This window comes from Hippocampus guttulatus, chromosome 4 (assembly GCF_054856545.1).
Source record: "Hippocampus guttulatus isolate MCC_2025c chromosome 4, RoL_Hgut_1.0, whole genome shotgun sequence".
NCBI lineage: Eukaryota > Metazoa > Chordata > Actinopteri > Syngnathiformes > Syngnathidae > Hippocampus > Hippocampus guttulatus.
Window position 1 is genome coordinate 26526087 of NC_141264.1, and position 21199 is coordinate 26547285.

The 21199-nt window shown below is 50.2% G+C and overlaps 1 protein-coding gene across 3 annotated transcripts; it reads right to left on the reverse strand.

The window, feature by feature from the left end:
- Nucleotides 1-1877: 1877 nt before the first annotated feature.
- Nucleotides 1878-21197, reverse strand: aass (aminoadipate-semialdehyde synthase). Of its 3 annotated transcripts, none has more exons than XM_086110117.1 (24): nt 21053-21197; nt 18831-19054; nt 18464-18640; nt 18029-18113; nt 17847-17914; nt 16815-16961; nt 16665-16743; nt 15220-15347; nt 14996-15144; nt 14797-14919; nt 14192-14303; nt 13995-14054; nt 12108-12175; nt 9350-9471; nt 8693-8822; nt 7754-7864; nt 7581-7689; nt 7342-7482; nt 6763-6930; nt 5955-6050; nt 5748-5863; nt 5433-5521; nt 4526-4702; nt 1878-3468 (listed from the first exon to the last, which is right to left on the reverse strand). In XM_086110117.1, exons 2-24 carry the CDS (start codon nt 19047-19049, stop codon nt 3344-3346), a joined length of 2799 nt encoding a protein of 932 aa, XP_085966243.1. In that variant the 5' UTR covers nt 19050-19054; nt 21053-21197; the 3' UTR covers nt 1878-3343. The 3 variants fall into 3 exon arrangements, with proteins under 3 accessions (XP_085966243.1, XP_085966241.1, XP_085966242.1); XM_086110115.1 differs by lacking the exon at nt 21053-21197 and adding an exon at nt 19909-20054; XM_086110116.1 differs by lacking the exon at nt 21053-21197 and adding an exon at nt 19809-19954.
- Nucleotides 21198-21199: the final 2 nt, after the last annotated feature.

The following is a 21199-nucleotide window of genomic DNA, read 5'->3' on the forward strand; positions in this document are numbered from 1 at the left end:
TGCGACAAGGTGCTGATCTAGATCGATGTGCCACTGCCTGGGGTGAGTTTGGCCTGACGGACGGACGTCACGTGATGAGGCCTCGAGTACTTTCTCTTTTTATTTATTTTTTGCTTATTGCAGACGAGGCCGGCGAAAAGATCAAGACGCCGGAATGTAAAGCGACCGATGTCTGCCCCGATTGCTGTACTGCAAACTTGTGCAACAAACCCTCGCGCTGCCACTCCTGTGCCGGGGGGGCCTGCGGCGACTGGACGGTGGGAAATACGACATCATGCGGCAAAGCGTTTTGTGGCAAAGGTGAAGACCGCTGTTTCAGCACGACCGGTAAGTTTGGCCACCACGCCGCCGTCTCGCCACGCGCTCCCTCACGCGCCGCTTTCGGATGACTTGCAGACGGCACCGCCACTTTGGGCTGTAAGAAGAGCGCCGACCGTGACAAGAACGGCGTCGAATGCTGCGAAAAGGACACCTGCAACGCCCTCAAGAAAGCCCCTCGATTCGGCCGCCGCGCCCGGCCGGCCGGCTCGGGGGGCGGCGGCATGTGGCTGCAGGTGGCGCTCGCCGCCGCCGCCGCTGCCATTTTGTTGCCGCTCTGGGCTTGAGAGGGGCCCGGCCCGCTTGTCCGCTCGGCCTCGGGGGCGGAGGCTCTCCTGTCGACCGCGCGCGCGCGCGCCTTTTTCACGGCCGCCGGTCCTACCTGAATAAAGTGCAAAAGCGATCGCCCGTGTTCCTTCTCCGCCTCGCCTGCAACCGAGTGACGCGGAGCCTCCGCTCGATGGCGCGGCAAAGCGGCTCTCCGGAGTTTTTCTTTCGATCGGACGCCCGAGCGGAAAACGCCACGAGAGGGGGGAAGTGGACGTTTTGCCACTCGGGACCTCAACATTCGCTCCGGGGTTCATCGTCGGACGTCCACAAACATAACGAGACACGGCGGAAGAACAACGTCGGTCGCCCGCCACGGCGGAGACCGGACTTCCTCGTTCGGATCGGAAGGGGTTCTCCGCTGAAAGTCGAGGCAAGCTGCGCCGTCGCAAAGCGGCTCCGCGTCACGTCCAACCCCGCTGGCCATCGGCGCGACGACGGAGCCGAGACCGAATCGGATGGTGCGCGTTGATTTGAGGGGGGATTTTCAGAATCCGTATGATTTGTGCGATACGGCCATATACGTAAGATTCACCACGAAATCCGTCTGAACGATGGCTAAACCGTTTGAGTTGACAGGTATGACGCAAGGACGCACGCAGTCGCTCGTGCAACGTTTTTCATCCACGAACGCACGTTCATCGGAGTTGCTGCGAGCCGCAACTCACGCGCCGCGTTCAGACCAATCGCCCCCCCCCCTCTCTATGACCTCACACAACGCCAAGAAACCGATATGACAATGTCGGCCAACTGCCCAGTTGAACAACGTCCTTCATCGAGAGCTCTATCCGAAGAAAAAGACATTTGCAGACCTGATTTGCGCGCGCTTTTTCTTCGTGTCCGCGCATGCGCACAGACTCCTTCCTGCGTTCATCGAAGTTGCCTCGAGACTGCAATGGGAGCACTTAAGAAAAAGTGCCGCCTATTTCCCCCAAATAAGGGGGCGCGGCGGGGGGAGGGGGGGGCTTGTGCTTCGCGAAATGACGTCACGCCACGCCCTCATTTTGTTTTTCGGAAATCCAACCGACATGGTAAAAGCTTTTTTGTTTTTTTTCTCTCTCTCGTTGTGCTGCGTCAACCTGTCTGTCATCCCCACAAGACGCACAAATGCTCATCGTGTGGGGATGATTAAAATAATCACGCAGAAGCGGGGGAGAGCATGTTGGCAGCGGCTTAGTTCTGCAGTATACCCGCGCGTCACCCCTCGAGGCGGCCGGAGGAAAACATCTGCGTGACACGTCTCTTGTTTTATTAGAATTAGTAGTAAAGTATAACACACACAGCATATATAGTGGACGAACCGGAAGTTGGAACAGATCCTTCAAAGTAAAACAAAAATAATTGGAGAGCAAATTTCTCTTCACAACAGAGCAAAACAAAACAAAAAAAACATCGTCCAGCTTAGGCGGCACACGTGGTTGCCGGCCACTTCAAAAAATATTGAAATATCGGGTTATACAGCATGTCATGAATTTATACTTTTGAATGTTTACAAATGATAAACACGACTGCGCTTTATATTTTGGCCAAGGCAAATATTTGCAACATGGTCAAGTTTGCGAAAGGTGTGCTTTGTGCCGTTGGGTGTTGGTCGTGTTTTCTTTTTTTTTTAAATGCAAATTCAAATAAGATGAAAGGATGGCGTTGACGTTTGTGCGACCGCAAGGCCTAACCTTTGACCGGTGGGCCGCAAAAGAGGAGTCGCTGGGCCGAACAAAACAAACACCAACCGCGTGCAGGATTTTTTATTGACGGCAAACTTCAAACGTGGAGCCTCGAGGAAGACAAAGCAAGCAGGGAACAAAACCTCGACGCGACGAGCGAGCGCAAACTGGGCTAACGCTCAACACATTCCGAGTCAAATAAATAGGAAGAGGAAAGAGAAGCTCCGTTTGTCACCCGCAAAAGAGATCGTTGCTGCTGCCTGCAACGAAGCTGGCTCGCGTTCGCGTCTTTCATCCAAGTGTCGGTTCACTTCTTTGATGTCACAGCACGTCAAAATATTTCCTTTCCAAGATGCGCCGTAACGTCCTCAGCAGCGGCGACGTGACATTCCTCTGCCGGGTGACGTTCCCAACGAGGCCGTTCAAGGCGTCAATCCCGATGCCAAACATTGGTGGGCGGCCAAAGCAAAATGGCTGACTTCCCGCTTCATTTCGGCCGTGGCTTATGACACGCATGTCCAACCGATGGCTGAAATTTGCGGTGGGAGCCGATTTTCCCAAAGCTTGCCCGGGGGAACGGGACGGCGGGGGTCGTCACGCGAGACGTGTCGCGACGTGGACTTGTCCGTCCGATGAAAAGGGCGGCGGAGGGACTGTGTGCGGAAGGGCCGCCCCCCCCCCCCCAAGTCAAAATGGCCAACTGGACCTTCGATTTCGGGCAAGGTTTCCTGAGACTTCCGGACGCGTCCTGTGACGACAAACACGTCCGCCCTTTTTCATCCTGAGTGGTAAAACTGGGGCGGGCCCCTTGAGTTTTTTTTTGGGGGGGGGGGGCATGCTGACAGCTGAATGCGGTGTCAACTTTGCGCGGGTTGCTCTTCAATGACTTTGAGGGGGTCACGTTGGATGAGTCCAAACATTACAGACAAAAGGATTTTGGCAGGCGACAGAAGAAGTCTTGCGCGCCACCGCGAAAAAGAAATTTGGGTCAGACGGAAGAGTAGCAAACAGCGGCGAGCGGGCGGGTGACGTCCTCAGGAGGATTCCAGCAGGGTGCTGCTGGCGACGATGTTGAGGCCTTCGTCCTTGAGGCGTTTCAAGGCGGGCGCGTAGATCTCCTTGCTCATGGGCAGCACGACGCCCTTGGAACTGATCTCGCCTAAAGACAAACAAACAACGCAACGCGTGCCGCCAATGCGTGCCAAAGCTGAAGGGGCCGCGCCCAAAAGGCCGAGGAATTCCAGCTCGGTCCGCTCGGGGGGAAAAAAAAAGGGGGGTGGGCGGGAGCGTCCCGCAAAAATCTGGCCTTCCAAATAAAAGCTGGCGGGCTAGCTGGCGTTTGGCTGCACTTTGCCGTGCCGCGTGCCGGCTTGGGCAAAGAGTTGCGCTCCATCGACGAGCGTGGAAGCGATTTTGGATGCGCTTTTATTTGGAGGGCCTGTCGCTTTAGGGCGCGGATGGGAACCGGATGTCGCCCGGCGGACCGGACGCTTTCTCGCCCTTCGCAAAAAGGTCGCCTTGGGGGATGACGTACGCCTTGCCGCGTTATTTGACGGAAAAGTCGAGCAGCGGCAATTTGGTGACACAAAGAAGGTGAGAAACGCCGAGACGGTCTTCAAAGTTGACGGTGAGATTGTTGTCATCGTTTGGATTTTATTTCACTCTTTGTGCATCGAAAGCTGTGGTTTGCGCGATAGAATGAGAATTTTTTTTTTTTTTTTTGAGCGGGCGTCTTGACCAAATTAACTTGCATTTAGATGATTTCCTATTGAAAATGTTGCTTTGGATTTTTGTACATTTTGGTTTGACTTCGATTTTCCGGAGTGGATTAATGAATGAAAACAGCAGTTCCAAATTCACCTATTGGGTGGAATGGAGATCCTTGAACACAGGTTTCAAACTCCAGGCCCGGGGGCCGGACCTGGCCCGCCACATCAGTTTGATGTGGCCCGCGAAAGCAAAATCAAACATGTTGACTTCTACGATGCTTCCTAAAACGTTGACCGACATTTCAAAATTCTCGTATGTAATATAGAAGAGAGCTATCGTAAGTTTTCTTGTTACCGAAACCCTCACGAGAGTAACTGAAACGAATCGTTGAATAAGCCGTTATTCTCGACTTCCTGACCCCGGAGACGTCCGAGTGGCAAAGGTAAAACGCGGGGGGGGGGGGGGGGGGGGGGCTGCAAAGTTTGAGGAGAGTGAAGGGGACTGACCGTGGAGGAGCATGCGGGCGGCGACGGCAACCGGGTAGCCCACGCTCTTGGCCATGGCGGAGAATCGGCCGTCCTCGCCGTACACCACCAAACTGACGCGTTTGTTCTCCAGCTCGCCCGTCGGGTGGCGCAGGCCAAAGTCGCTGCGCAGCACGATCATGTCGCGCTCGCCGCTGCCTGAGCACACGCGCACACGCGGCGCCCGTCAACACGTACACACACACGCGCACGCGCGCATTGTTCACGGAGGGGATCCTGGCATTCGTCGAGGGCTACGGGGACAAGCCGAGCGTCAACCGAACCGCGGCTGTTGTAAACTACAACTACATTTGAACTAGAAGCCAACTAAAAGGGAACTTCGATTGAACTCGGATCAATTCAAACGAGGAGATCCCAGCTACATGTGAACGGGAACGGAATTGGGAGCAAACGCAACGGGAACTAACTGCAACTGACCTCAATCTCAAATAGGACTGGACTAGAATGAACAGAAACCGAATTAAAATCGGATGGAAACTAGATCCCGACTACGTGTCAATGTGAATGGAATTAGGACTACTAGAACTGAACCGAATCTGAATTAGGACTGAACTAGGACAGACTAAAAGGATAGATTTGGAAAAAAACGCAACCGAGACCGGACGAGGAGCAAACTAGATCAGAACCAGAAGCAAACCGGGATTGGCCGTGTGAACGGGTAACTGCAGCTAAAACGGAACTAAAAGGGAGTGAGCGTTGGACTCAAAACAAAATAGCGCCAAAGCATGACCGAAGTAGATCGCAAGTCCAACAGGATCAGAACAGAACTCAGACCCGAGTAAGATTGCGAGCGCAAATGCCGCTCGGCTGCCGGCCGGGAGCCAAACCAGCGCGCCGCGTTTGTCGTTTCGGGAGCGGCGGCGCTTACCAAAGGAGAGTTTGGCTTCGAGATGTTTGCTGAGCGCAGTGAGGACGCTGCCGGCGTGAGGAACCACGTCGTCGCTCAGCGCGCCGAACCTTGAACACAAGTCAGAGCGCCCGCGTTGATGTTTCAGCGCATCAAGCCGGGGATCCACATCAGCGCTTGTATATGAGGCGACGCCGTCTTGATTTCCGAGCCTCCAAATTCCACTTTTTTATGATGATTTTTTTTAAAGCCACATATACAGTATATATATCCAAAAGGCGCCATTTCATCAATGCGCGACGGATACGTTTGACGATTGGTCAAAGTGTTGCTCACCATCTGAGAGAGTCCATGGAGCGGTCGTCGCCGTCGACGCGCTCGTACACGGCGGCCTCCAACTCTCGCCGAGAGGCAGAGGCGGGCAAGCCCATCACGTGAGTCAGCAGAGCTTTCTGAGGACGCGGCGCCACAACGGGCGTCAATCGACGCTCGGCCCGGGGAGCCGAGCGAGGCGGCGGCGGCGGCGGCGGCGCGCCTTCTTACCCACGTGACGGGAGAGGACGCGCTGGCCAGCAGGGGACAAGGCTCGCCGTTGATCAGACCCACTTTGACAAAACCGCGCATGGCCCTGGAGAAACCCTGCGAGGCCACGCCGCACACGCAACAAGAAATGAATTCCAAGTCTTCTAACCTCGGACCCAACCGGACGTGAACTACGGCCGAATTGGGACTCGACGAGAAACGGGGACCAAACAAGTGCTGAAGTAGGTTGAGAATCGGAACGGGAAAATGCACACAGTGTCCCCAAAACGACCGCTGCTACGGAAATTTCACTCATAGCGAATTGTACTACGTTTTCGCTTTTCGTAGTTTCCTTGACATGATCGTTAATTTACGTTTTTTTTTGGGGGGGGGGGGGGACGTCATGAACACCTCTCGAGTCAAACGAAGGGCTGTAGCTCCATCTAGTGGATGCATTGTAGATTGCGCCTTATAGTCCAGTGCGTGCGATATATGGAAAAAAAAAAAAAGAGGCCCATTCCTTGAAGGTGCGCCGAATAATCCGGTGCGCCTTTTAGTGCGGAAAATACGGTGTACTAAATGGAATACGGGAATGAAGTGCAACCGATTTCAAACCAAACTCAACCAGCGCTCGGACTAAAAATAAAAAAGAAATAAACCAAGGGTGAACGAAAACTTCCCCCTTCACCCAAATCAGGACCGAACCGGAACCAAACTCGAGCTGAACCTGTAGCAGAACTCAAGTGAACGTAGGAGCCGGCGGCGCCCGCTTCCCTAGCAAGGAGCTCTCGCGCGTCATCACGCTTTGCGTCGGCGGGGCAGCACGGACCTTGTATCGCAGCGTTCCTCGGAGCAGCGTGTGCACGTTGGGGATGTCGTAGAGTTTGGCGTACTTGGTGCTGTCGCGGTTGGGATAACCTTCAAAGTTGAAGCCCGGAAAAAAATCCACGGGGGCCACGGCATCCATCAGACCGCCGCCTCCGGGGATGGTCACCACCTGACGGACAAACGACGACGGCGATATTTGTTTTTTCTCTTTTGTTTGCCGGCTCCCTACCCGAGATACGGCGGCCTATGGGAGGCGGTCGGCCATTTTGTGGGACGGATTCAAAACGTAGTCTCGATTGGCCCGCCCGCAAAGTCGGTTGGGCCTGACCTATATGGATTTTGGGAAGCCGATTCCGATGTTGGGCGGGATTAAAATTGTTATTCTGCCGATTAAAAAAATAATAATAATACGGAATCAATAAAATGACTGTTTTACAAAGCCAATTCCAATTTTATCGGCCAATTTTCTGCGTTTTTTCCTCTTTTTTGTTTTTTTTGGGCGTCACTATGTCTTGTGTCGTCGTGTGCGGGGTGGGAGTGGAATCTGCCAATTTGTGCGGGTGGGCTATTCTGAGCGTACCTGGTTGTCGCGGCGGAAGGTGGCGGGACTGATGGAGGCGAGGAGAACGCCGGAAGGACTCCAGCTGAACTTGTAGCGCAGAGGATTGTCAGAGCACTCGGGAGCCGGTAGTCCGCCGCAGTACGACACGTACGACTCCACCTGCGTCTCACATCACCACACGACACATGCTACCACATCTGCGGTAGTGCGTGCGAGCGAGCGAGCGGGCGGGCAAGCGAGCCTGCGCGCGGACTCACGGCGCATCCGTCGGCTTTGGCCTGATCGATGCACTCCATGGCCAGCATGTGATCGATGCCGGGATCCAATCCCATCTCGTTCACCAGGATCACACCCGCCTCCTCCGCCCTGATGCGCCGACGCAGTTTAAAATGGCCGCCCATCCGTCTGTGGGCGCGCGCGCGCAAGTTACCTGGCGTGCAGGTCGCTCATGGCCGGGCTAAGGTAGCTGGCGTTGACCATGTCGACCTTCTTGTCGATGCAATGTTTTGCCACCAGGGGATGGAGGACATTGGGAAGCAGGCTGCGGAGAAAAAAAATGACAATAAAATAGAAAAAACAGGTTTGGTTTCAACACTTCGTCACACGTGCCAAGTAGTTAATGCTACGTAGCAATAAGCCAAGTAATTCGTCGTCGTGTACTGCAGCTACATATTGACGAAACGACAGATTCGACTTGGTCACGTGCTAGGTAGCCAAATGCGAAGTAGCTTGAGGTTCGATAGCAGATGCTTTGCCAGCGCGCGTTCGGTCGCTACATGCTAAATACCGTATTGGCCCGAATATAAGACGGCCCCGATTATAAGACGGCCCCCTCTTTTTCAAGACTCAAGTTTGAAAAAAAAAAAAAAAAAAAGACTTTTTCAGCACCAAATTTTTAGACAGAAAATAATTACAGTACATCTGAAACAAATGATAATATATTTGAGAGAAAAAGCATGTTATTTTGCCTCATTCAAATCTTAATATCTGAACATTTAAATATGTAAAGTGCAATCACATTCGTAAACGAACGGCTTCTGGGTTTTGAAATGTAAATAAGCTCTAATCTATTGTGATAAAACAACAAAAGTGCAATAACTGCATTTTCTTCGTCGTGCTACCGCTATTTTTAGTTTTCATTCTTCGCGACAGGGGTTGGCTTTGGCCTGGGGAGTCAAGTTGAGCATTCGCGTCAATGATATCTGGCGCCCTCTAGCGTCGCGAATGGGTATCACGTCTAGACCCCGAATATAAGACGACATCCACTTTTTCAGTCTTATTTCAATGCAAAAAAAAAAAAAAAAAAGCACCGTCTTCTATTCGGGCCAATACGGTAGTTAATGCTCCGGAGGTCGCTAGGTGTCGTCACCTGATGACGAGGTCGTGGTCTTGTATGAGCGAGATGAGGTGCGCCTCCTGGCTGCTGACGTCCAGCGTGACGGGGATGGTGTTCGGGTATTTGGCTGCCAGATCCTGCGCCTGCTTCATGCACACGGACGCTAAAGGGAAGGAAAAACCCCAACAGAGCCAAACAAAAGGCGGGTCATTCGGACATGCGGCGTAATTGATAGCGAGAAGAAGAGACGGAGAAGGTCCCCAACTAACTCCAGCAAGAGTTAGCAGGGAGGATCCCGTATACGCCCACTCGTATTGTTGTGAGCTGTGAAAGTAGCGCTTGAGAATGAGCGGAGGATCCATGCTAGTTTCCTTTAGCCTCTCCATTTTTCACACGATATCTTGCCATCCAGCCATCTTAACAGCCCATTCGACAAAACGATCCAACTCGTTTGAACATTTTGCTGTTCAAATACAAAAATGTGAAAGTTAGATCTCCTCCCGCTATTCTACAGTAAACTTCAACCGTGCGTGACAAACACATGAAGGGAAGCGCGCTCGGCCTGACATTTGGAGACTTCCGCATGTGTGCCCTTTTTTTTTTTTTTTGGAATGTGTTGTGCCGTTTGGCTTCTTCTGAATATTTGTAGAAGAAAGCTTTGGGGCGTGACGATGCGAGCTCAGAGCTCACCCACGGTGAGCTGCGTCTTGTCGCAGCGGGTCAGGTACTCCACGACGGGTCCGGAGACGTAGCCGCTCCCGAGCAACAGAACTCGCTTCATGCCGCTTTTCTGTAGGATCTGCGACTTCTCCCTGGCGGAGGTCAGACCGCACAAAGCCAATCAGAAGGACGATTGGCACGTCGGCCTGATCGGGCAACTCGTCATCGGGCTGATTCGCACGCACGCACGCAAAGAGAGCACCCGCTCGTTCATTCATTCTCAAACCTGCCATCTTGAATTGACATGGATTCAATCGAGCGGGGGTCGCGAAGTGGTCCCACGTCGATCGCGAGGCGTAGAAGGGGAAATGGTTTTGTGATTTGGTGGGGTGAAAACTCTGCGTTTCTTTGAACCTCACGGCCTCCTTTCAGTGGTGATCGGTCCTTTAGTTTCGCCCGCCAGGGGCAATATCAGCGTTTTGTTTGTTTTTGTAAAGAATTACAAAATAAAAGTAAAATCAGGTCCTTCAAAAGTGCTTTGGTTATTAACATTCAACACCGAACTTGCTTCAGATGGCCAGAAATAAAACAGACGCTCGCAACGCGGTGCTGTAAGTGAGCACTTCAGAAATAACACCGTTTCATCGTGACCAACTAAAAGTGCTGAAATAAACATCAATCACTTCGAGCGGGCTACAGAGGACACATCAGCTATACACATCAAAAAGGGCCATTAGAAAAAGGCAACCCGCCAAAAAAAAACAAAAATTGACCCCCGCGATTAAAATATAGATCAACGCGATTAACATTTTTAAGGCACTAACCAATGTAATTAATCGCAATTAAGGCAATTGACTCCTCTTAGGAAAACAAGACAAATCGGGCAGGATAACGAGTCATCATGCCGCATGTCATTTCTTTCATAACGGGCACAGAAAAAAAAAAAAAAAAGAGAGAAATAAGAGCCGAGAGTGAACAAACGCTCCGGTTGGAACGGCGGCGGATGGATATCAGATCAGGCCCGTCAAGTCACTCCAGGTGGCCCGACAAAGCAAAACTTTGGTGACGTTTGAAGCAACTTGAACAAGCGTTCAGCAAACGATTCTCCTTGACACGTGGTTGCCAAACCTGCCGTGCGGCAATTTGCTTTGCACTCCATATGCGACAATATGCGGGGGTGATGAAACACTTTGAGGGGAACTACGGACGACGACGTGGTTCGCCACAAAAATGAGTTGGACGCCCCCCCCCCTCCTCCCGCCGTCAATTATGATGCGATCAATGATGTTACTCGTGATAAATAACATGATTTTAATAACCTGTCAATGTATAATAAAAAATGCGGCGCTCCTAAAACGTCAAAATAGAAATAGGATGCGACGAGAGTAACATCAATCAATCAAAAAAAAAGAATCACAAAACGATGATCACCAAATCCAATCCGACGTTCGGAGCAACATAAGGAAATACGATTTGATTGGGGTATGATTGACCCGAAGCCCATCATAAGAATAATAAGAATGTTTTGGTTTATAGTGCATACATACAGAAAGTGAGCCCCCGCCCCCCCGCAGACCCCAATTTGGACACAAAGAAGTGTCCCTTTTGGGCGATTACTCTTCATAACAATAGCAGCAGCATATTAGTTAGAGGGGAAGCGTCCACCCCGCTCAACTTTGGTGTTAATGTCCATCCCAAAAGACTCCCCCCCGCACTCCGCCAGGAGTCATCAGACCCACCACCCGCCCTCATTAGCCCAGCGCTAATTGGATGCGCGCAGCCACCGCCGCAGCAGCAGCAGGTCGGACCGGACCGCGTGTCTGACCTCAGTCTTCATTAAAAATTCAAGGAAGACAACAAAATGCATTTTCCTTTCTTCTTTTTTTTTTTTTTTGGCCTCAACGTATGTTGTTGAAGACTTAAGATGAAGATTAACGTTAAGATGAACATTTGCTGGCTTGTCTGGAGTGGTGGGGGGGGGCGGGGGGGGGGGGGAGTAGAATCTCAATTAGGATGGCTTAAGACGCGCTGGCCTGAATAAGAACAAAAAGATGGAAATCGTTCGAAGCGTCGTCGTCTCGCACCGAGAAAGTAAATCAGATTACACACGCGCGTGCACACGGAGACAATTTTCATTAAAGAGGCCAAACAAAAGAACTCCGAGACCGCACTTTGCCGCCGCGAGGTCCTCTTGTTGCGCTTGAAATGACGATGATGGCCATCGGTATCGTTCTTGGCGCGTAACGATATTTTCCCCGCAAAATGAATCTCATGCACAAAAACTCACCAAACTTTGTCCATTCATCGGGCCCGGTGAAAAATGTGTTATTTTATCGGCGCCGTAAATGATGAAAAAAAAAAGTGGTCGGGTAGCGCTACCATAAAAAAAAAAAAAAAGAAATACAAATCCTTGCATCCAGAGTTGAATATGAATAGGAAGCGAGCGCTGAATTTTGGCCCATTTTTGCCCATTTACAGGGGTGGGACTTTTTGCAGCCTTGTCCTCAATTCTTTTGCCACAAAATAGAAGACGACGTCTGGAGGGTAATATTGTGCGAGACGCATTGCACCGCCGAGCGAGGACTAAAAATGGCGTGTGTGTAAAAAAAAAAAAAGATCAAGAGCGCCCCCTACAATTTTTTACCGCGTGAACAAAGAAAGTTTTGCGTGAGCTGTCGTGCAATCGTCACGCGGGGTCCAAAAGCAACAGCGGCGTTCGAATCGTGGAAAAAAACGTACGCTCAACGACGGCCCTCCAAAGAAATCGGAACGCGAAGAATCGTCTTACCGCCGCTCTCGAAGCTTCTCGATGTACTCGAACTTTGGCGTCAGGACTCCGTTGGAGGTGATCACCGCCTAACATTCCACCAAACAAAGACCGTCACAATCGTCGGGACTTTTGGACCCCGATGGGTGAATGATCAAACAAACGGGAACAAAGTGACAACCTGCGGCAGCTGCGCGCGGACCGTTGCAACGAGTCAGAAAACAACGTTTTGATTTTACAACCGGCCGAGTGTGAAGAAAATTGTCAAGTAAATATTCACGACTAAAAGTCAAATGATATCAAATAAAGATGTCGATCGGCATCTGTCCATATAGCCGGCGCTACCGCACACGCACGCAAAAATGTGGCCAAATGAATCGACTTTGCCTTGCGAAATGACATCACGCTTCTTCTCCCTCATTTTGTTGTCCGAAAATCCGACCGACATGAAAAAAGCAACTCTGGCAATCCAATCATGTTTTGACATGTTGTTTTTTTTTTTTTGCGGCTCGGCAACATGTTCGTCATCCCCGCGAGACGCACGTCCACATGCCATGTGGGGATTAATCGCGCAGCGGCGGCGGGCGCGGAGCAAAAAAAAAAAAAAGACATCATCCAGATTAGGTGGCACGGGGGGGGGGGGGGGGGGGGGGGGGGACGCCCGCTAATCCCGCCGGCGTGAGTTTGGCGCGCCGCCGTTGTGCTTTTCGACGGCAAATTAGCATCCGGCTAAAGTTGGGTTTCTTCTCGAATGATCCACATTGAAATGAACGAAGCAGCACTTTGGATTTTTGAACTTGTCGAGCCACGCTCGCACAAGGTTGGCTTTGTTTTCAAAGGTGCGCGCCGCATAAAAGTTGCATAAAACGCACATCAAAGTCTTCCATTTTCTCCAAAATGGACGCATTGCGGATGGCCTCGCGTGCGCAGCGAGTTCCAAAATCTGCGAATGCCATCGTGCGACTTGGATGAGGGCTTCGCTTGACCGACGGATGTGCCGACACGTCGGTCTTGTACAGAGGGAAGGCGGACGTCGCCGAGGACGGCCCGTGGACGTTCAAGTGGGAAGGGCGGGCGTGAAAAAGGACGCCCCCGTTGTGCAAAAACCACCTCCCGAAAAGGGCACCTCCGAAGAAACGCGCTTTCAACTGCAAGCTACCGTATTTTCCGCACTAAAAGGCGCGCTGGATTATGAGGCGCACCTTCAAAGAATGGCCTCTTTTGTCTTTCTTTTTTTTTTCATACATTGGACGCGCTGGTTTATAAGGCGCAATCTACAATGCATCCACTAGATGGAGCCACACTCCTTCCATTCACTCGAGAGGCGTTCAAGAGCGCCTCCGAAAAACGTAAATTCGCATTACTTCAATGAAACTACGAAAATCGAAAATAATGCATCAAAACAGAAAATCAAGCGAGGAAATCACAAAATAAATTCTATAGCCCCCCCCCGGCGCCCGACAGAATTAATTTGGGCAATTTCCTTGAGCGTAGTTCAAATGTAAACTAAAATGTAGGAAACTGGACTGTCTCAGAAGTGTTTTGTTATTTATTCCTTTGTGGTGTATTCACAAACGAGGAAATCGCAACATAAATTCTGCCGGGGGGGGGGGGGGGGGCTATCGAATTTATTTTGCAATTTCCTCACTTGATTTTCTGTTTTGATGCATTCTTTTCATTGATTCATTGAAGGAATGGTTAATTTACGTTTTTCGAAGGCAGTCACGAACGCCTCTCGAGTCCAACGAAAGAAGAGAAGGCACGGAGCATTTCTTTCACTCAGTTTATTTGATTGAAACACTAATCAAACGAGTTTTAGATTGCAATCAATTTTTTTTTCTTAAGATAAAAATAATAATAATAATAATAATAATAATAATCAATGCAAAATCAAATCGGGTGACTTACGTCGCGGACTTGTGGGCTGAAGTCCTCCTGGTCCAGAGGTCTGCTGGCGTCCGAGGGCAGCTGCGGGAGAATGCAAAGCACCTGATCATTTGCTCCTCGACTCAAAGCGAGCAACAACCAGACAAACTTGTTTGGATTAAATGCTTCTCTTCTTTTCTTTTGTGCACGTTTGCCGCTTCGAGCACTTTTTCCCTCACCATTTCCCAGATGTACGGAAAGAGGCGGTCGCCAAAATACTCGGTGGCCTCGATGGGCAGCTGAGCCGGAAGGTTGTCGATGGAGCACATCAGGATGCCGTGGCCCTCCACGCTGAGGCACAAAATCACCATCGGTCATTTGCTTTTCTTTTAAACGTCACCCATTCACTCAAAAGTAGAAAAAATATATATAGGTACAAGTACGACAACACATTTTTAAAGAAGACTTGACTCTTCAAAATAGTACCTCTGTCATTTTTACATTTGGAGGAGGTTGATTTTTTTTTTTTAATGCACAAAATGATGATGCTGTTCAGCAGTTTTGTGCCACCCTTGAATTGTTTTTTTTTTTTTTTACTTTTGCACTGGACAAAAAAAAAAAAAAAAAAGACAGGATGGGGTTATTTTGTCGTTTGCTTCAAACATCAAAGGATTTGAAGCGATCTTTCAAGCAATGAGAAATGTATGATCAAAAATGAAACGCATTAAGCGCATGTATTTAAAATGGCATTTTTGTCCTCCATCCGGTTCGGAAACGTAAATAAACGGCTCCGAGCCTCTTCTGTGAGCAACCGTTTGCCAAATGAACGCTCGCCGGTCGCTACCTGTCGTGATCAATGTGCTGGTCGGCGTCGTACATGCAGAAGGGTTTGTCGATGGTGGTGCAGTCGTTCATGAACTGGATGGAGCCGCCCGCGTCGGCCGATATGTCGCAGATGGCCAGCAGCCTGCCGCGAAAGGCGCAGCGCGCGCTCCTCACTTACCGGACGGAACAGATTGCATCCGAAGCGGCGGCGGCGTTACTTGTGCGGCAGTTCCGGCATGCCCTCGCTGGTGGCGCCGCCGCTCCTGGGCGGTCTGAGCAGCTGCTGGGCATCCAGCCGGCGCAGGAGTCTCGGCGTCTGAGGGTCCCAGTAGATGCCGTTGATCAGGCAGTTGGTGTACGGCGCCACCTGTGGACAAGAGCGTTCCGATGTCTTTGCGTTAACGCCAATGGCTTCGATGTGCGCGCGGGTGCGCGTACTGACGCTGGTTCTGAAGTGTGAGGTGTAGAGTTCCGGGTGGTTCTCGTACTCCATGGGATCGTAGATCCCGTCGCTCTTCCTCATCAGGTGGTGGTGACGACTCAACACGGTGGCGTACACCTTCGTCATATCTGAATGACAACGTGAACCGTTAGCCACACGGTAGAGGCTAACGACAACAACCAACAACTACACTGTTAGCTTCGAGCGACATTCTAACTCAGAGGAGGGCAAACTACGGCCCGCGGGCCAAATCCGGCACGTTGGTCTTTTTAATCCGGCCCGCCGAAGGTTGGTACACAATTAAGGTTTGATGTCAACAACTGCATTCATTTCATTTGGACGGTTACTTGAAGTTGCAGAGCATAGGGAGGAAGGGGGAGACGATACGGAAGCAAATCCCGTTCGATACGACGGAATAATGTACTCTTAAAGTCTGAAAAAAACCTGCCAAAAAAATGCAAAATACTGCTTTTTAAATAAAGAAATCCAATCGATATGTCGAATTTAGTTCACCCTTTTGATCCGGCCCTCCATAATATTTTCTGGTCGTCATGTGGCCCTATGCAAAAAATAATTGCCCACCACTGTTCTAACTGCTACAACGTTGTAATCCTCTCGAACAGCAACATCGTTAGCCGTGAGCCACGTGCTCACGGCTAACGACCACATTCGCCACACTAGCATCTACATTGACACAGTACAAGTTTTAGATCCCTATATATCTCTAAAGCCATATCCCGACAACTATATACATGGAATAAATGGCAGTTTTCTCAGCACTTTCCTTGCAATTATTCATTCAATATGTATTTTATCGACAGAAAACAAAAATATCGCCTGATCATCAGCCATGTTAGCAAAGACACGCATAATAATAATAATATAATGTTGGCCACACCAATGAACAAGCTAATAGACTTAGACGCCCAAGTATAGATGGTCAGGAATGAAAAGTAATTACAAGCAGAAAGCGCGTACAGGATAACTGGCTGTTAGCTGAAAAAGTCATGTTAGCTAAAAATTCGGTGCATCCCAGTTGCTAAAATATTTTGCTCATGTCTGACAACAATAACACTGTTCGCCATATGCTAATTGCTACAACCCTTTAGTCAACTCTGACAGCGATGCAGGTAGGCAAAAAGTTTATTGCTAAAATACTTTGGCCATGTCTGGCACCACTGTTAGCTACACGCTAATTTTTAATACCTTTTGATCATCACTGAAAAAGAAGAAAAAAAAAAACACCATAATCAACCACATGGTGTTTGGCAACGCACTTGGGTCATGTCTGACAACAAAGCTGTGAGTCACATGCTTGCTGCAGGCACAACAATCTCGTTTGTGTTTGATAACGGCAACGCTGTCAGCCACATGCTACAGTTAGCCTGCTAAATTCCGGCTACCCCATCGATGGCGTAAAAATCATCATAAACGTCATTTTGCACCTCCGGTTTCGCACGCGTCCTTCAGCTCGTGAGGCTCAACGTACTCCACGGGAAGCTCGTTGATGATGTCCTGCGCTCCCTGCAGGAGATAAAGGGGATCGCGTGACACTACGGCCCGAACAGGAGCCGGATTCTTTTTCCGCAAAGTACCTTGGAGACGTTGCCGGTTCCGGTGAAGCAGAAGGTGACGGGACCGATGGACTTGGGCAAGAGGCCCATGGAGATCTCGTAGCCGCAATCCCGCACGGCCTGGATGGCCTGCGAGACGTTGCGGTAGTTGTGCGCCATGCCTATGTGCTGTCCAGTCGAGGGAATGCGCACAGCTCGTCGTTAGCAGTTAGCCATTAGCATAACGTACAAAGGGAGTTAGCGCTCGGCATCGGGCCCCTGAAGCGACGCAAGCGTGGCGTGTTTGGATTGATACAAATGGTGCTAGTCTCTGAGAATCATTCGCATTCAGCGGTTAGCATCACAGCATGCGTGCGCCGCAGGAGGTGGCCTTTAGCATCGGGCTCGTACAGAAACGCTTTCGCCGCCAGTCTGGGACGAGCGAACGTGATGCTACCGTGCTCGGAGAACATCGAACCATCGGCATTTGGCATCACGGCGCGCGTTTGTGACGGCAGTTGGCATTTTGCGATCAATATACCAAAAGAGAAACTATCGGGGCTCGTTTGGAGGAAGTGACCACAACGCTATTTGCGCTTGGAGACCAGTTCGCCATTAGCATTGAGTGGGAGCATCCACGCTATGCGCTCGCGACGGGAGTTCACCATCGAGCGCGCGGCCGCCATCGAAAACACTTGGATGAGATGAGCGACCGCGACGGCATTTTTGCTCCGACGATCGTTACTCATTAGCACGTAGCAGTCAGCCTGCCATATTAGCATTAGCGTGAAGAGAAATGCTTTTCTCGTTTTAAATACGTAGCCTATATTCATTCCCGAGATTAAAAAACGGCCAATTACGTATTCCGTGCCAAAACGTTCCACTCGTACAGTCGTGTCCGTGAGATGGTGACATAAATTCTTGACTTTCATATCATCAATGTTAACAATTCGTCAGGGAGGAAAGTAGCGATTGGCTGCGCTAAAAGTCGCCGAGGCGTCACCTAGCGACTTTTAGCGCAGCCAATCACCCGCGTCAACTGAAAAGCCGCCGCGTTCGGGAATCGGGGTTTACCATGAAGGGGGTGTGGTGGCCCAGCGCCAGGAAGCGAAGACCCAAACCGTGTAAAATATTGATCATGCCTGAAGAAAAAGAACAACAACAACCTCGCGAGCATCCCACCAGGTTGCCGTGACGTCACACCGGATAAAGGGGCGGCGGGGCGCGTACGCAAATGCCGCGGCGCACGTTTTTACCTGCCACGCCGGCCCACTGGCCGAACGCCACGATGCGATAGCCGTTTGCGTCCACCATCTTCTCGTAGTCGATCAGACGAACCTCCTGAAAACGCACAAGAACGAGCGTCGGCAGCGGCATTGGAATGAATACGAGCTCGTCGCCACGGAGACTCGGCCCGTCGGTAAACAATGGCCGTTTGTGGGTTTTTTTTCTTCTTTTCATATTCCTCGATTTACGCATGCGTGAAGGAATGAATGAAAGCAAGTTTGCTTTGAAGCGCTTCACATTTACCACTTCTAACTTTTCAGCTGCCTTTCAGAAAAATTGTCACCGGAGGGCCTCAAAAACGTTTTCGACTCGGCTTGTACTTTGGTCAACAAGCCGCCTTGCTTAGTTGTCAGCAAAAAAAAAAAAAAGGGGCGCCCCTCTGCTTTTTTTTTTTGCCACTTCACCTTCTTGAGTAGGTCGTCCAGCAACGCCATGTTGGCCTCCTGCGCCTTGATGGTGTGCGAGAAAAAGGCGTAGGTCTTCTTGGGGATCACCTTCTCCTCGGGCGGCCGCTTCACGCCGAGGATAAGCGACGCCTCCGAGATGTCTTCCTGGATGATGGCGCCCGCTTTGGTGTAGTACTGAAAGGCGAGGAATCGGGTGAACGAGCGCGGCGCGGCCGCGGGACGGAGGCGCGAGTCGGTCGCGTGCGCTGCTGCCTCGTGAGACGCTCGTCGCCCAAATCATCTCCCCCCCCCCCCCCCCTCATCAGACAAAAACGGAAATGCCATCAATCCGTTCGAGTCCCGGAGTAAACTCTCCCCATCTGACCTTTTCGTGGATGGCCCTGCGGTTGGACGGCTGCACGAGGACTTTGATTCCGTCGTGGGTGAGTTCGCGGACGTGGCGAGGCGCGAGCGGCGCCCGCCGCTCCCACGGATTGATGTCCTCCCGCCGGATGGCTATGACGGCCCGGTGGTGCGTGTCACGCCGCTGCCCCGGCGAGCTGCTCAGACGCCTCCGGCCCTGGCGACTCAGGAGGCGAAACATGGCTTCTGCTCAGAAAAGAAAAAAGAACAGAAAAGAAAACGGCACATTTTTGTCTGAGCTTTTTCTTGACCTTTTTTTTGCCCCATCTACGTCCGTGACTATTGGGAAGCTAGAAATAGAGAGCCATGTGCTGAACGGGTATTTTTGCAAAAGAAAGCTTCATTCAGCCTAGATTTTAAAAGGACGTGGCGATGAGCGACTTGCTTCCGCGGTTTGTTTGCTGTCGCTTCTGCTTAGTGCCGTAATACTTCTACTTTTTTCATCCCAAATACAAACTTTTAAATTTGTTTTGAAATGAATTTTCATGTTTCGGGAGTTGTGGTCGGGGGTCAAAAAGAAAGAGAAATACAAATTGTTTTCCCCCATATTCAGATAGTTGGATGCTCCAGTATCTTATCCACGCTTAGAACAACTTGAACTCGCCCTGCGCTACACCATCAAATGCTCTCCGCTTTTGTATTATTATGATACATTTATTTTCAAAATGGTGGGCTAACAGCGGTACAGTAGTTGAAATATGAGGTCACGCTAAGGTGTCGCAGACCTCGTGTTTTCATGACTCAATTGCTGAAGACTAAAAAAAAAAAACACGAGTCGCGTCAGCGGCGTTCTCAGATTTACTCCCGAGCAGGAACCTGCGTCTCAACCATTTGCGGGCACTGATTACGTCGCTGAGAGTGCTGCTCGCCTCCGTCAAGAAATTATAGGGAAGTGAAATTAAAAGAAGAGGAAGAATGAGTGAAACGTCGCTTGCTTTACCTTCCCTCGAAGGCGTGGGAGCTCCGACTCGCACCGGTGGGTGTCGGGAAACTCTCCCGGGTAACAACCCGCGCTAAGCTAACTTAGTACGCTAACTTACTTGCACACCAGCTCGTCAAAAGTTCACCGAACCACGAGCGGGCGGGAGACGGCGGTTCTGATTTGAAAGCACGTGGAGGAACCGCGACAGACGTCCGCGAACTTTTTGCAGATTTGCACAGTGTCACTCAGAGGTTAGGAGAGGTCATCACCAGCACGCGAACCCATCCTTTTCCGGTTACTATTTCAACATTTCAAAGAAAAACATGGCGTATCTTGGTTATTAAATATATGGTGTTCACTTAAGATCACCATTTCTGCTTGACTCATTTATGAACACTAAAATATAGGGGAATATCTAATCTCTGTTCAATATGTTTTTTTTTTGGGGGGGGGGGGGGAAATCGGACTTTCTCCAATGACCGTACCCTTTATTTTGAAAGGAGGGCAGAAACTAACATTTTCCGGTTTCGGAATGCCGGTAAAATGAGTGAATGGGAGCTCTTTCTTTGCTTGTCGATTTTGTTATTAGAACAAATTAAGCAAACATCTTGGCAGTTAACACAAGCCCGTACAATTAAAGTGCGGTTTACAAGGCGCTAGCAACAAACGTTGCGGAAAATCCTGCATGTCAACCCCCCCCCCCCCCCACACACACACACACACGCTCGGCGTGGGGTCTGTTTGGTCGATACTAAACCTTTTTCCTTAACAGTTAACAGAATATACATTTTAATTTTAATATACATTTATTTCATTTTAAATTGTAAAGTGTACTTCTTTTGTTTTACAACTAGTGACTGGGAATTCAGGAACCTTCCCAAAACAAAATGTCCGTGACTTTCTGTGGAGAGTGCGGCGCACAAACACGAACATTGATATTAATCATTACGCAAGTGTTTGTTTTCTTTGCTGTGGTTTTCGTTTCGTTTCGGACGACTTCCATTTTCACAAAATGGCCGGAGGATGCCCAACAACCACATTAACGTGGTCAATATTTAGTTGCGTGAGGTGAAAATGAGGATAAGCAAAATTCCTAACGAGGCAAACATCGATATCGTCGACCTGACGTTTGTGTAATTCACGTGGACTTGAAGAGAGCTCGTTATCCACACTCGTGTTTTAGATGAGTTTGTACTCGTTGCACTTGAGCCACTTATTTCTAAAAGAAACATTTGCTGAAAAAAAAATACGGAACCTCATACCTGATTCAAATGATCAGCTCATCAGCAAACGCTGATCAATCCCGATCAATTAAATTAGTTGTGTTGGATTAGGGAGAGCTCGAAAACAGGCAGGATACGGCTCTCAAGGAACCGGAGTTCCCACACCACTGCCTTATGGTAATTGTT

Excerpts from the sequence above, each read along its gene's own strand:
- aass (XM_086110117.1), bottom strand. The coding sequence starts at position 19,049 with ATGTTTCGCCTCCTGAGTCGCCAGGGCCGGAGGCGTCTGAGCAGCTCG. Across the intron at positions 7,690-7,753 it reads ATGAGCGACCTGCACGCCAG|GGCGGAGGAGGCGGGTGTGA; the intron begins GTAACTTGCGCG and ends TCGGCGCATCAG. Across the intron at positions 3,469-4,525 it reads CGCCCGCATGCTCCTCCACG|GCGAGATCAGTTCCAAGGGC; the intron begins GTCAGTCCCCTT and ends GTTTGTCTTTAG.